Source organism: Vanellus vanellus (assembly GCF_965231255.1).
Source record: "Vanellus vanellus genome assembly, chromosome: 2".
Taxonomy (NCBI): Eukaryota; Metazoa; Chordata; class Aves; order Charadriiformes; family Charadriidae; genus Vanellus; species Vanellus vanellus.
The window spans coordinates 170669397-170681233 of record NC_138906.1 but is presented as its reverse complement, the minus strand read 5'-3'; the positions used below and the strand labels follow the sequence as shown (position 1 = coordinate 170681233).

General features: G+C 43.0%; 1 protein-coding gene across 1 annotated transcript; it reads right to left on the bottom strand.

The window, feature by feature from the left end:
- Positions 1–2304: 2304 nt before the first annotated feature.
- FAM83H (family with sequence similarity 83 member H) lies at positions 2305–10682 on the bottom strand. The gene is made up of 4 exons (XM_082479931.1): positions 10227–10682; positions 9065–9229; positions 8585–8709; positions 2305–4982 (listed from the first exon to the last, which is right to left on the bottom strand). Exons 1-4 carry the CDS (start codon positions 10671–10673, stop codon positions 2336–2338), a joined length of 3384 nt encoding a protein of 1127 aa, XP_082336057.1. The 5' UTR covers positions 10674–10682; the 3' UTR covers positions 2305–2335.
- Positions 10683–11837: the final 1155 nt, after the last annotated feature.

The window sequence follows — 11837 nt, the reverse complement described above, 5'->3', positions numbered from 1 at the left end:
AACTTTTTATTCTTAAAATGGCTTTTGTTATTACGAAGTGAATGCGTTATTCTGCATTATTTGTATACACCTACAACATCTGGTAATCAACATATCACTAAAAGAGATGAGTCATTCTAGTTCTGGTCAGGAACATACTTTGACACTGAACGCACCATGCTGAGCAAGATAAAATTCTACAAATATAAACAAATACAGCAAAATTCTAAAATGTTAAAGTAATCTGTAACTACAGAAAAAATTAAATTTCGAACTTGTCTGTTACAGAATGATGCTGTAGCAGGTAGCTTTGGGAAAGGCTGGGGAAGTATAGAACGATGCGAATAAGAATTACACAAAATAGGGCTAAGCATATTTATAATCGGCTATATGGATATATATCCTGTCTTCCTCTCTAGAGTAAAATAATCTCTATCTGTATCATCTAGCAGAGGACAACTGTATTGATCGTTACAGTTCATTTTGGGACTCACCAATAACTGGATCTGATTCATTAATAAGAGCAGACAAAATAAGTATACATACAGCATTCATTTATGAATTTGTACATATGTATCTGAAATGGTGTACGTTTATACAATATGGAATAAGGGTAAGAAATCCATTTCAGCTTTTTTTCCAATTTTGGCTGCTTATTACCTCCTTTTTTTCCCCTCTCTTAACTCCTTATGTTAAAATGATAATTCCTCTTGATTCTTGTAGATTTTTACCACCATCTGTATTAATATGGAAATCAGCTCAATTCTTTTTCAGATCAGACAATGTATCTGCACATTCATTTCCCAAGCTTTTCAACGAACCGTAAAATTATCATAAATTGTTACAGATATGTAAATTATGTAAAGCCTGCTAAATTATATAAAGCCTGCTACCATGGGAGCTGGCATCCTAAAAAAAAAGCTGAAGTTTTGGAGACATTACTAAAGTTACCTTCAGGCACTGATGCAGCCTCTTGCCTCCCTCTGTCAGCCAGGTACCTGAACTGGTTTGCTGAGCTTGCAGCTAGTGCCACATGTGGATAATCATGAAACCCAAACTAATGGGCATGGGAAATTCAGAAGCCTAGTTCCATGTGAGAGCACTCTTCCCGGTCATGTCTTTAGACTATGGCACGAAGATCAGAAGAAAAAAAAAAAAAAAAATCCCAATTTGGCAATCCTGCTGGATGCCAAGCAGAGAGAGTCCAAGCTGAGGAAAAAAGCAAACAGCTAAGTAACTAAACATTATGTACAGCGTTTTCTTGATAGCTTCTGTCTCTACCTCTGTCCTGCAAGATACTGTAACACAACAGCATGAACCCGCAGACTAATCCGCACTGTTTTAAAGCTGCATGTTTAAGCTTGGTACCAAACTACTGCAAGAAAGTTACACGAGATCAAACACTTCTGAGCTTGAAATTTCCAGTAGCCTTATTCCTCCCGTTGTTATGAGTCCCTTCTTTCCTTATCTTCACGTGAAAAGACGTGCTAATAAACGAAGGCCTCCTCCTCCCTGTAATCACCTAATGAATTGGAGTTACATTGTCAAGGAAGTTACTACTTGGCCAAGACAGCATTTTAGATGCTTAATTAAACTCCCAACTGAGCTGAAAAGGAGTCCTAAAAACAGGGCTTTCTCAATTAATAGCAGGTCCATCTCCTTTTCTATGGCCTTTCAGCTGATTCTTTCAGCTCATCCCTTAAAGCAATACTTCCATTATCATAAGGAAGCAAACCAATAACAAAACAGAATCAATAGGCTTAGAAAATGGTAAATATGAGAGCTGAGCAGGTACTGCTAGACAAGACCATAACCATAAATAAGGGCAAAAAGTTGTTTACAATATTTTTTCCTCCTGTAAACCTTCAAAAAGGTGCCTCCCATATTTGGTGTGTTATGAGATACAAATAAAAGATATCTGTACCTGAGAAACATTTGGTTTTTAAACACTTTTTTCCAGTTAATGCACATGTGTGTATGTGTCTGTGTATTTTTCTTTCCTGGACAGAACTCAAGTATTGAATTTTCTATTTTTTATTCTTTCCTTCTGAAAGTGGAATTGTTTTGTCTGCTGAAAACATTCCCTAAGCATAACATAAAGAGACTTACTTTATTTCTTTGTTTTAAGCATCTTGGCAATTTAATAATTTTATTTGAAACATACTGTGATAAGGTTGCCTGATACCACATGACTTTATTGGGCAAATTGTGCCATAGGAGTCTAATGCTGAACACATTTCCACTCACCAACCACGAAGAGTATTGCCTATGGTGCTTATAGTCATCATAAACAAGTTACTTCCTCATTCCCCTTTGACAGTCAGTGATTATATGGAATTAAATAGTATTTTTATGATCATTTTTTGGTCTTGAAGGTCCCCAGGATTTTGGGCATGAATTTTCCCATCTTCTTGTCTTTGGCATCCGTGTCATATTCCTCTTCACTTTGACTTGTATGTTCATCCTTTTTGCAGAAGACCTCAAATCTACTGTAGACTCGCTTCTCCTTCCGCATATTCTCCATTTTTTTCAGAAGGGTATCTCTATCCTCTGATGGTTGCCGCTGAAGATTTCGTTTCTGGCTCCCAAAACTCTCTGACCTGTGGATGTTACAGCTTTTATCCTTCTCACCTTTCCTTTCCAAGCTTGTAGTTGACTTAGAAATATCAGGATTACTAGTGGATGGCAGTTGTTTGGCCAGCTCAGCTCTGTTCTTCTGACTGTTTGCAGAGATTTGTTCCAAAATTACCTTGGTATCATCACGGAGGTTGCTGCTGTATAGAATGTTAGCTGTGGATGAAGGAAATCTCCCCTGTGTTGGCTGGCTGCTTTTGGGAGGAAGTGGTGTTGCAAATTTATGGGTTTTTTCTTCCTCTGTCATTTCCTGAGAGTCCCCTATAGAAGATCGTTTGAGAACCACAGCCTGCTTGTCAGATTTTCCACTCTCAGAAGTGGGTTCCTCCTCCAATTTCTTTTCACCTTTTGGGTTCAAAAACTGCTTCAGCCTTAGTGACCCTTTTCTTAAAAATTCCATTGGATTTTGTTCTTGTTTTGAACAGTCTTCCTCAGATTTATTGAGAGAGCTGTCAGATCCTTGACTTCTAGATAAATTTTCAAGAACTGATGTGGTACTTGTCCTAATCTGTGGTTTCTTCAGTTCTGTATTGACCAATTTTTGAGTGTCTTCTTTGAATGTCACTCTTTCCTTCTTCTCTGGAAGAGTCAATTTCTGAGTGTCTCCTACAAATATAAGACTCTCCTTCTCTGGAAGAGCAGGTTTATTCTCTATGGGGTAAAACCGAGATGATAATTTGTCCACCTTAGTGCTCATATGTGCTAGGGGATCTTTACTCAATGTGTCAACAAGCTGAGGGGTTGATGAGGCCATTCCAAATGGTCTGTCAGCTTCTCCATGCATTTTGTAAGTACTGCAGGAGTCTTTGGAGTCTAGTACCCTACTCTCCAGAATCTTATATTGCACGGATTTGGTACATTTCTTCTCTGTGTTCTGTGATTCTTCCTGTAGATAACTGGAAACAGCTTTGGTATGAGTGACTGTAGCTCGCTCTGTGTCTTTGCCCACAGCTTTATACTTCTCTAAAAGTTCTGCCACTTTAGATGAGGTGGCTGTCTTTATAGTTTCATTGTCTTTTGTCATCTCACTGGACATTTGTTCTTTTTGGATCATCTGAACCTTTTCTATGGTGGTGTTAGGCTGATCTAACTTGGCAGCACTGAAAATCAGAGAGGACCTGAGTCTTGAGCTCCTCTGGATCAAAGGATTTATTCTGGACCTAAAGGCATCTTGTTTCATTATAGGGGTTTCTTCACCTACTCTATCAGGATCTGCAAATTCTTTGGCACTTTCAATTCCCAGTGGCTTGCTATTAAAAGACATAGGGGATTTGAATGCTGGGATGAGGTCAGTGGGATGCTTTGTGAAGGTGTCCCCGAGAGCATCATTATATGCCTCTGATTCCATAGGCATTGGAAGACCTTCCTCTGGTTCGGACTGGTATGCACTAAGGTATGAAGAAATCCTCCAGTTACGTAAACCTGTTCTATTTTCCTGTGTATTCTTGTCTTCATCTTGGTCCTCGTCTTTGTCTTGTAAGAACAGGTGTTGTTCCAGGCTTTGTTTCTGTGTAGGAGAAGTCTGGCAAATAAATTTCTGTCCTATGTTCTGCCTTCTTAACATCATTCCCATTGGGCCATTGCCTGCAGGATTCAGCTGATCAGAGCCATGTCTCACTTCCCTGGAAGAATTTGAAGGTACATAATCCAGCCTTAAGGGGAAACCCTCCTGTGGAAAATTGGATTCAAGTTCAGGGTATCTGGGTCCCTCTCCATAGTCTTCCAGTTCATTGAATCCTGGCCTACCACCTCGGATTCTCTCAAAGAGTCCCTGAGGTCTGCCAGAAAGATGGGGATGTTCAAACTGGTACTGGTAGAACTGATCCTTCTGAAAATGACTAGACTGGATTTTAAATTCATCCATGTTGTTCATGAACATCTGCCTGGCATACTGCTTAGAAGAAGCAAAATTTTCAAATGTTCCTTCTGCAAAACTGTGTCTCTTAAAAGCATCCAACTCCAACTGCTTGGAACGGAGAAAACCCCTGACAGGATCCAGCTGAGAATTCTCCATTTCTACTTTTTTATACATTCGCATGGCCGACCCCTCCACAGTATGGCGCAACATGTCATCCCGCCTGAAATTTGACAGGAAGTACCTGTCTGGATCAACTCTGTCCATAAAGGAGGGAAAAAGACCTTCATCCCTCTGGAACATCAGGGGTGCTTTTTTTGGAAAGAAAGGCATGTTACTGCCAAAGGGAGTCATGGCAAATGTGTTCTCTGCCTTTGCCAAGACATTGGCTGGAGGAACAAGAGGTTCTGATTGTGCAAACAAAATTCGGAATTCTTCGTCAAAGCTGGCCACCAGCTCACCCTGGAAGATGTGTGCAATGCTTCTGTGAATCTTCTCGAAAGACCACATGAAACTACAAAGAGAAACAGAAGTAATGATAGTGTATTAGCATCAAGTAACTAGATTGTACCACTTCACATTAAACCATTTGCTTGCCTGAAGAAAATTCTCCTGATATTATTTACTCCTAAGGCAGCCATTCATTACACACTATTGTTCCCAAGCCTCATAGTTATGAATTAATTTGGCATCACATCTTTGCAGAGGGTTTTACAGGGCAATAAATGACTTCTGTTCTAAAAAAGCCAGTTAGTAGTAACAACAGCAAGAAAGTGAGCTGATGATAATCCTTAGATGAAGTAGATGTTCCTGCAGTTGCTTTGTGTTGTTAATTGTTTTTTATAACTAAAATGTTGTGCCCATCTTTAAAGAGAGCAAAAGGATCAACTAGGAACTACTGCAAGTCAGCATTACCTCAGTCTGAGGGAAAAAATTGTGGAGTAAATCTTCCTGGAAGCCATTTCCAGGCACAGGAATAATAGAAAGACAACTGGGATCAGACAGCAGGGATTTACCCAGGGCAAACCATGCCTGACCCAATCTGATTGCCTTCTACAAAGAGAAGGCTGGCTGCCTGGACAAGGACATGGACAGCAGAAGATGAGGTTTTTCGTGACGTTAGCAAGGGTTTCCACATGGCCTTTACATAAGTATCTTTGTAGCCAAATGGGAACACTGCGGACTGAATGTGTGCCACACAGTAAAGAGGAAATTGGTTGAGCTGTCTGGCTTAACTGGCGGTGGTCAGTGATCTGAAGTCTGACTGGTGGACAGTTAGAAGTGGTGTTCCTTGGGGGTCTGGGCTTGGGGAAATAGTCTTTAACACTGTCATTAACGAACTGGACAACAGGACACTGTGCACCCTCAGCAAGCTTGCAGATGGCACCAGAATGGGGGGATGGTGCAGCTGATGTGCCAGTCGGGGGACCTCAACAGGCTGGGAAAATGTGCTGACAGGAACCTCATGAAATTCAGCAAATGCAGAATCTTGCATCTGGGATGGAACAACCCCATCCACCAATACAGGCTGAGGAAGACTATCTAGAAAGCAGCTTGGCTGAAAAAGACTTGGAGATTCTGGCAGGTAACAAGCTGAAAAAAGCAGCACCTCTGCAGTGATGGTGGGTCAACACATACAGGGATGCAGTAGCAGAAGTGCAGCCAACAGGTCAACAGAAGCAATTATTTCCCCCCTCATCAGCAGTTCTGACACTGCATCTGGAGTACTGAGTCCAGTTTTCACAGAACCATAGAACGGTTGATGTTGGAAGTGACGTCTGGAGATCATCTGGTCCAATCCCCCCCTGCTCAAGCACGGCCACCTAGAGCTTGTTGCACAGGACCATGTCCGGATGGTTTTTGAATATCTCTAAGGAGGGAAACTCCACACAGTCCCTGGGCAACCTAGTCCAGTGCTCAGTCACCTGCAACGTAAAAAAGTGTTTCCTTATCTTCCAATGGAACCTCCTGTGTTTCAGTTTGTGCCCATTGCCTCTGATCCTGCTATTGGACACCACTGAAAAGGGCCTGGGCTCCATCCTCTTTGTGCCCTCCCTTCAGGTATTGATATGCATTAATAAGATCCCCCTGATCTTTCTCTTCTCTAGGCTAAACAGTCCCAGTCTTCTCAACCATTCCTCACATATGAAGTGCTCCATTCCCTTCATCATCCTTGTGACCCTTCATTGGACTCTCTCCAGTATGTCCATGTCTTTCTTGTACTGGACACAGTACTCCAGGTATGGCCTTACTGTTGCTGAATAAAGGGGAAGGATCACCTCCCTCGACCTGCTGGCAATGCTTTACCTAATGCAGCCCAGAATACCGTTTGCCTTCTTTGCAGCAAGGGCACATTGCTGGCTCGTGCTCAACTTGGTGTCCACCAGGACCCCCCGATCCTTTTTTGCCAAGCTGCTTTCCAGCTGGGTGGCCCTTAGCACATACTGGTTCACGGTTTCCCAGTTTCAGGTTTCCCAGTACAAGAAAGCTGTTGACAAAGTGGAAGAAGTTTGGTAGAGGGCTATTAAGGTAGATAGCAGGATAGAGTATATTAGGTACGAGGCAAGGCTGAAAGAGCTGGGTTTGTTCAGCCTGAAGAAAAGTATGCTAAGGATGGGGGGTGGGGTGGGGACAATAAGCTGACTGCTGTCCTCTACTACGTAAGGGTGGTTATAAGGAAAACACAGCCAGCCTCTTCCCGGAGGTACACCGCAGGATACAAAGGCACCAGATATGACTGTTAACAAGAGAAATATCAATGAGCTGTAGAGAAAAAATTTCTTCACAATGAGTGTAGTCAAATATTGGAGCAGCTGCCCAGGGAGGTTGGGGAGTCTGTATCCCTGGAGATATTCAAAACCCAACTGGACATGGCCCTAAGCAACCTTACGTAACTCGGAAGATGGCTTTACTTTGAGCGGGGGTGCTGGACAGCTAGCAGTAAACTGTGCATGAGCTACAAAAGATTTCTAATATCAGCATAAGAAAGGCTTATGTTTGCCTTCCTATATAATGTTATTTGAGGGAGTTTTTGAGGCTGCAGTGGGGGAGGGGATATTGACAGACAAGTAGATTCTGGTTATGAGCAATGATGTAAGATATGCTTTGGTCTTAAAAGAGAAAATGGGATACAATAACATAGACCCTTTGACTGAGATACTCGGGCGTGACATGGGTATAGTACAGTTATTAACAATAAAGGCACAGGGAATTCCATACAAGTAACTTGCTCCTGAAACATAAAGGTCTATTCCTTCTGCTTTGAAGGGAGTTGTTGGATTAGGGTTGGTCAGTGGTGCCCAGTAGCAGGACCAGAGGCAATGGGCACAAACTGAAACACAGGAGGTTCCATTGGAAGATAAGGAAACACTTTTTTACGTTGCAGGTGACTGAGCACTGGATTAGGTTGCCCAGGGACTGTGTGGAGTTTCCCTCCTTAGAGATATTCAAAAACCATCCAGACATGGTCCTGTGCAACAGGCTCTAGGTGGCCGTGCTTGAGCAGGGGGGGATTGGACCAGATGATCTCCAGACGTCACTTCCAACATCAACCGTTCTGTGATTGTCTGTGGGAAGGAGGAAGACGTTCAGCATTATGGCGTTTGTCTTCCCAAGTCAAGCTCTGCTTTCCTGGAAATGGCTAGGTAACTGCCTGCTGATGGGAAGCAGTGAATGGTTTCCTTATGTTGCTTTGCTTGTGTGTACAGGTTTGCTTTAGCTATTAAGCTGTCTTTATCTCAACTCACAAGTTGAGATATGTTTGCCCTTCCAGTTCTCTCCCATATCCTGCTGGGCGTAGTGAGTGAACATCTGTGTGGGGCTTAGCGGCCTACTGGGGTTAACCCACAACACCTTGTAATTACCGTGTCTTTTTTTACAGATTGTTTATGCTCTTGATGTGAAGGAAGCTTGGCTTGGTGTCTGGGCTTGTTTAATTGGTGTACCTACCTCAGTTGCAAAATGGTGTATTTTTCCTTAAAATTGCTGCTCAGTATCCTTCAGTGAGAAAAACTTTGGTCACTGATGTTCATTTGGAAGTGCCAAAGCACTGCTTTACCAATTAACCAGCTGCTTTCCCACTGAAACTGGGACACGTAATATTGCAGGGCTTCTCACCTGTAGTTGCCACTCAGCACCACCATGCAGTCCACCAAGAGGAATTTCTCTTTCACGTGGCCTTTGAAGGACATCCCTGTGCGGCAGTAGTAGGTTGGGCCAGAAACTGTCCTCACCCTTAGGAACTGCAAACCAGACAAGGCACTGACTCAGTTGGAAGCTCTTACTTCCCTCCCCTCTGCCCCTCCATCTTCCCCTTGCTCTTTTAACTTCCATCCTGCCACCATTTTTATACTTCAGCTCTGGTGATTCTGTCTGCGTACACAATGGATAGATAAACCCCTTTATTTGTGTGTTCTCAGCCTTCAGCTCTGTATTGTTGTGCCAGCTCTCCTAGCTTTCTTCATACTCATCTTTCACTAGGCTCTGGCCCATTTTCCCCTTTCTCAGGTTTTTACTGTCATAACAGCCCTCTCTGTCCCAGGACATATCCCCCTCGGGGCGCGAATTAAGGGCAGGGCAGGTCTTTGGTTTGCTCACCTCCACATAGTTAAGATTGACTCTGCATTTAGCAGCTGTATCAAGGAAAAGCTGAGAGTTCATTTCATCCAGCAAGATGTACACAGGCACTCTGCGAGCAGCAGCATCCAACACCTCAAACAGCAGATCCACATCAGTGAAAATGTCCATCACTATGGCTACCACCTAGGAAAAGAACGCAAGAAAGACATCGGCGATCTGTGCCTGCTTATTGCTTGTCTGATCACATTCACCAGCCCCTCACATTCTAAAGCTGCACTGCCTCCAGTTCAACTTCCTTTTTAAACAGGAACCTTCCCATTTAAAGATTCCTTTAAACATTGTGGGCCCCAGAACTGGAAACAGAATTGCTGTCTAAGGTGCATGTTCTGTATGAAGGTGAGATGTGAGGGAAACACCTCACTTCCACTGAATGTTCCCTTACTCATTAATCCAATGATAGCAGGTATTTTTTTGGTCACGTAACCACACTGGAAGGTTGTATTGACCTGCTTGGCTCACCCCCTCCAACACACCTGTGCCATTTTTAGAGAACTTCCTGGCCAGTGTTCAGTCAGCCACAATATAGCTGCATCTATATGCTGATAATTTGGGAAGTAGCTTCAAAGCTCTATCTCCCTGTCCTTCCCAACTCTTATTTTATCAGTGAGTATAAATACCTGACAGAAAGGTGTAAGAAGGATGGAGCCAAACTCTTCTCAGTGGTACCCAGTGAAAGGACAAGACATGAGACACAAAATGAAATATAGGAAATTCCATTTAAACATAAGAAAAACCTCTTTTACTGTAAGGGTGATTGAACACCGGAACAGGTTGTCCAGAAAGCTTGTGGAGTCTCCATCCTTGGAGATACTCAAGGATATGTCCTAAGTAACCTTCTCTAATTGACTCTGCTTTGGGCTGGATTAGACTATCTCCGGAGGACCCTTTCAACCTCAACTATTCTGTGATTCTGTGAGCTCTTGGTATATTTTAGCGTGGCCTTACACACTTTTCCGTGAGACCAGAGAGCAGACACTAGCTTTGATGCAGACCCTCTGTCGGGTTCTGGGAGCAAAGTTAAAGGGATTAGCAGAGGACCTGATGCACTGTGACATTCTGATTCATCTTTCACACACACATAATTTTATCTCTGCCATAGTTGGGCTCTTCACTGTCTCACCTGTTGAGCTGCTCGAATCATTCTGCGAGCCTCCTCCTTAATGCTGGGATTGTCCGGGGCTGGTGGTTGCACGAGGGTTGTCACCTCTGTTCCCCTGAACCCAAAGACCATTGGCCAGCCCAGGTCAAGCTCAGGAACAGCGAGGTCTGAGTTCATGGGCCAGTAAGTCCCAGAGGATCCATCCATGTCATTGTCACCTGCAGTGTCCGTGCTACCTTCCTGATTGGCATACTGGGGCTTCTGGAGATTCTGTATGATGTGATCCACCTCTGAGTTGCAAAGAAAATCGGGGGCTGCTTCCTCTGCCAAGAAGCGTTGGTAACTTTCTTTACCCTCTTCAGTAAGCACATCCAGAGCTAAGCGGTAATACTCCTTGTAATGGGGAGGAAGATAGTTAGGGTCAAGGGGATTGTCCCCCTGTGAGGAGCTTTGAGATCGACGAGCCATGAGGGGAGGGAGAGCTGTAAGAAAAGAAAAACCAGCAATTAGAGCAGTTTCACTCCAGTGACACATCCGTCCTCATAAATGGTGAGAGTTGGGGGTTCACGACAGCAAAATCAAAAGGGAAGAAATTCAAAGCACAGAGTAACGTTGGAGAAAGTTTATTCTGAATGGATGGGGAGCCAATTTAGGCACAGGTGGTAATCACTTAAAGCACTACTTAAACACAGTTCAATGTTTTTGGACAAAATAAGGAGCAAATGAAATTGCGCAGCCCTGTGATGAACAAGGATGATGCATCTAACAGAATGCCCAACTTTCTTTTTCAGCCTGCCAATTGCTAAGCTTAATTTGTCTTCTGTTTTAAAGCTACCTTTATTTTTTTCCCCTTCTAAAGAACAATGCTGCTGGTTGTTATATGGACTCCATTAAAACTCATTTCAATGTGCTACAAAAATTATTTACTGTGTGTAATATGGCACTAAACCAAAAAGCTTATACATGTATACAAATGCACCCTCTGAATCCTTATAAATTGCGTGTTATAAACACCTCAGCATATGAATAGAAGCAGGGTATGAGTGGAATGCAGGCAAGTATAAGGGTATCCTGCTGCTGTAACATGATCAGAAGTCAGACAAGTCTTCATGAGATCCATGACGAAATAAAAAGCAAGGGACATGACTGCTTCTTCAGTCTCTTGATGTTCGGAAAAATCTAAGCTGTAGGGAACCTATTATTTGAGACTAAAGGCAAATTTGATTTTAACCAATTTTTGGAAGAAAAGCTTGTCCTGCCACAAATACAACTCAATAATACCCTACTGATCTGCAAGGAACGCCAAAGCATTTTGGCATCTGACCCTCAATTAATATCAATGCTTGGACGTACTTTTCCTGGGCTCCAGCACTGACATGCCAACTGAGGTGTCCCCATAATCAAAAAAAGAGCGTGGCTGTCCTTGACCACTCGTGCAAAGTTACATTAACGCCAAGTGTGAATGTAGAGGGTGAAAGTGGCTGCTGTTGTCATTGCCATCCAACATGTCTCCTCCCAAAATGGAAGGGATTGCCATGGATGTGGGAGTAAGAAAAAAAGACTTCCAGCCCATACTATCACTCTCGTTGATCACTGTAAGTATAAAGCTAGAATAGCTTCAAGATAAAGCCC

Bases quoted from the DNA above. Each gene is read 5' to 3' on its own strand.
- FAM83H (XM_082479931.1), bottom strand. From the start codon at position 10,673: ATGGCTCGTCGATCTCAAAGCTCCTCACAGGGGGACAATCCCCTTGAC. The intron at 9,230-10,226 runs GTGAGACAGTGA...TTCTTTTCCTAG, and splicing joins TGATTCGAGCAGCTCAACAG to GTGGTAGCCATAGTGATGGA. The intron at 4,983-8,584 runs GTGAGAAGCCCT...TTCTCTTTGTAG, and splicing joins GTGCTGAGTGGCAACTACAG to TTTCATGTGGTCTTTCGAGA.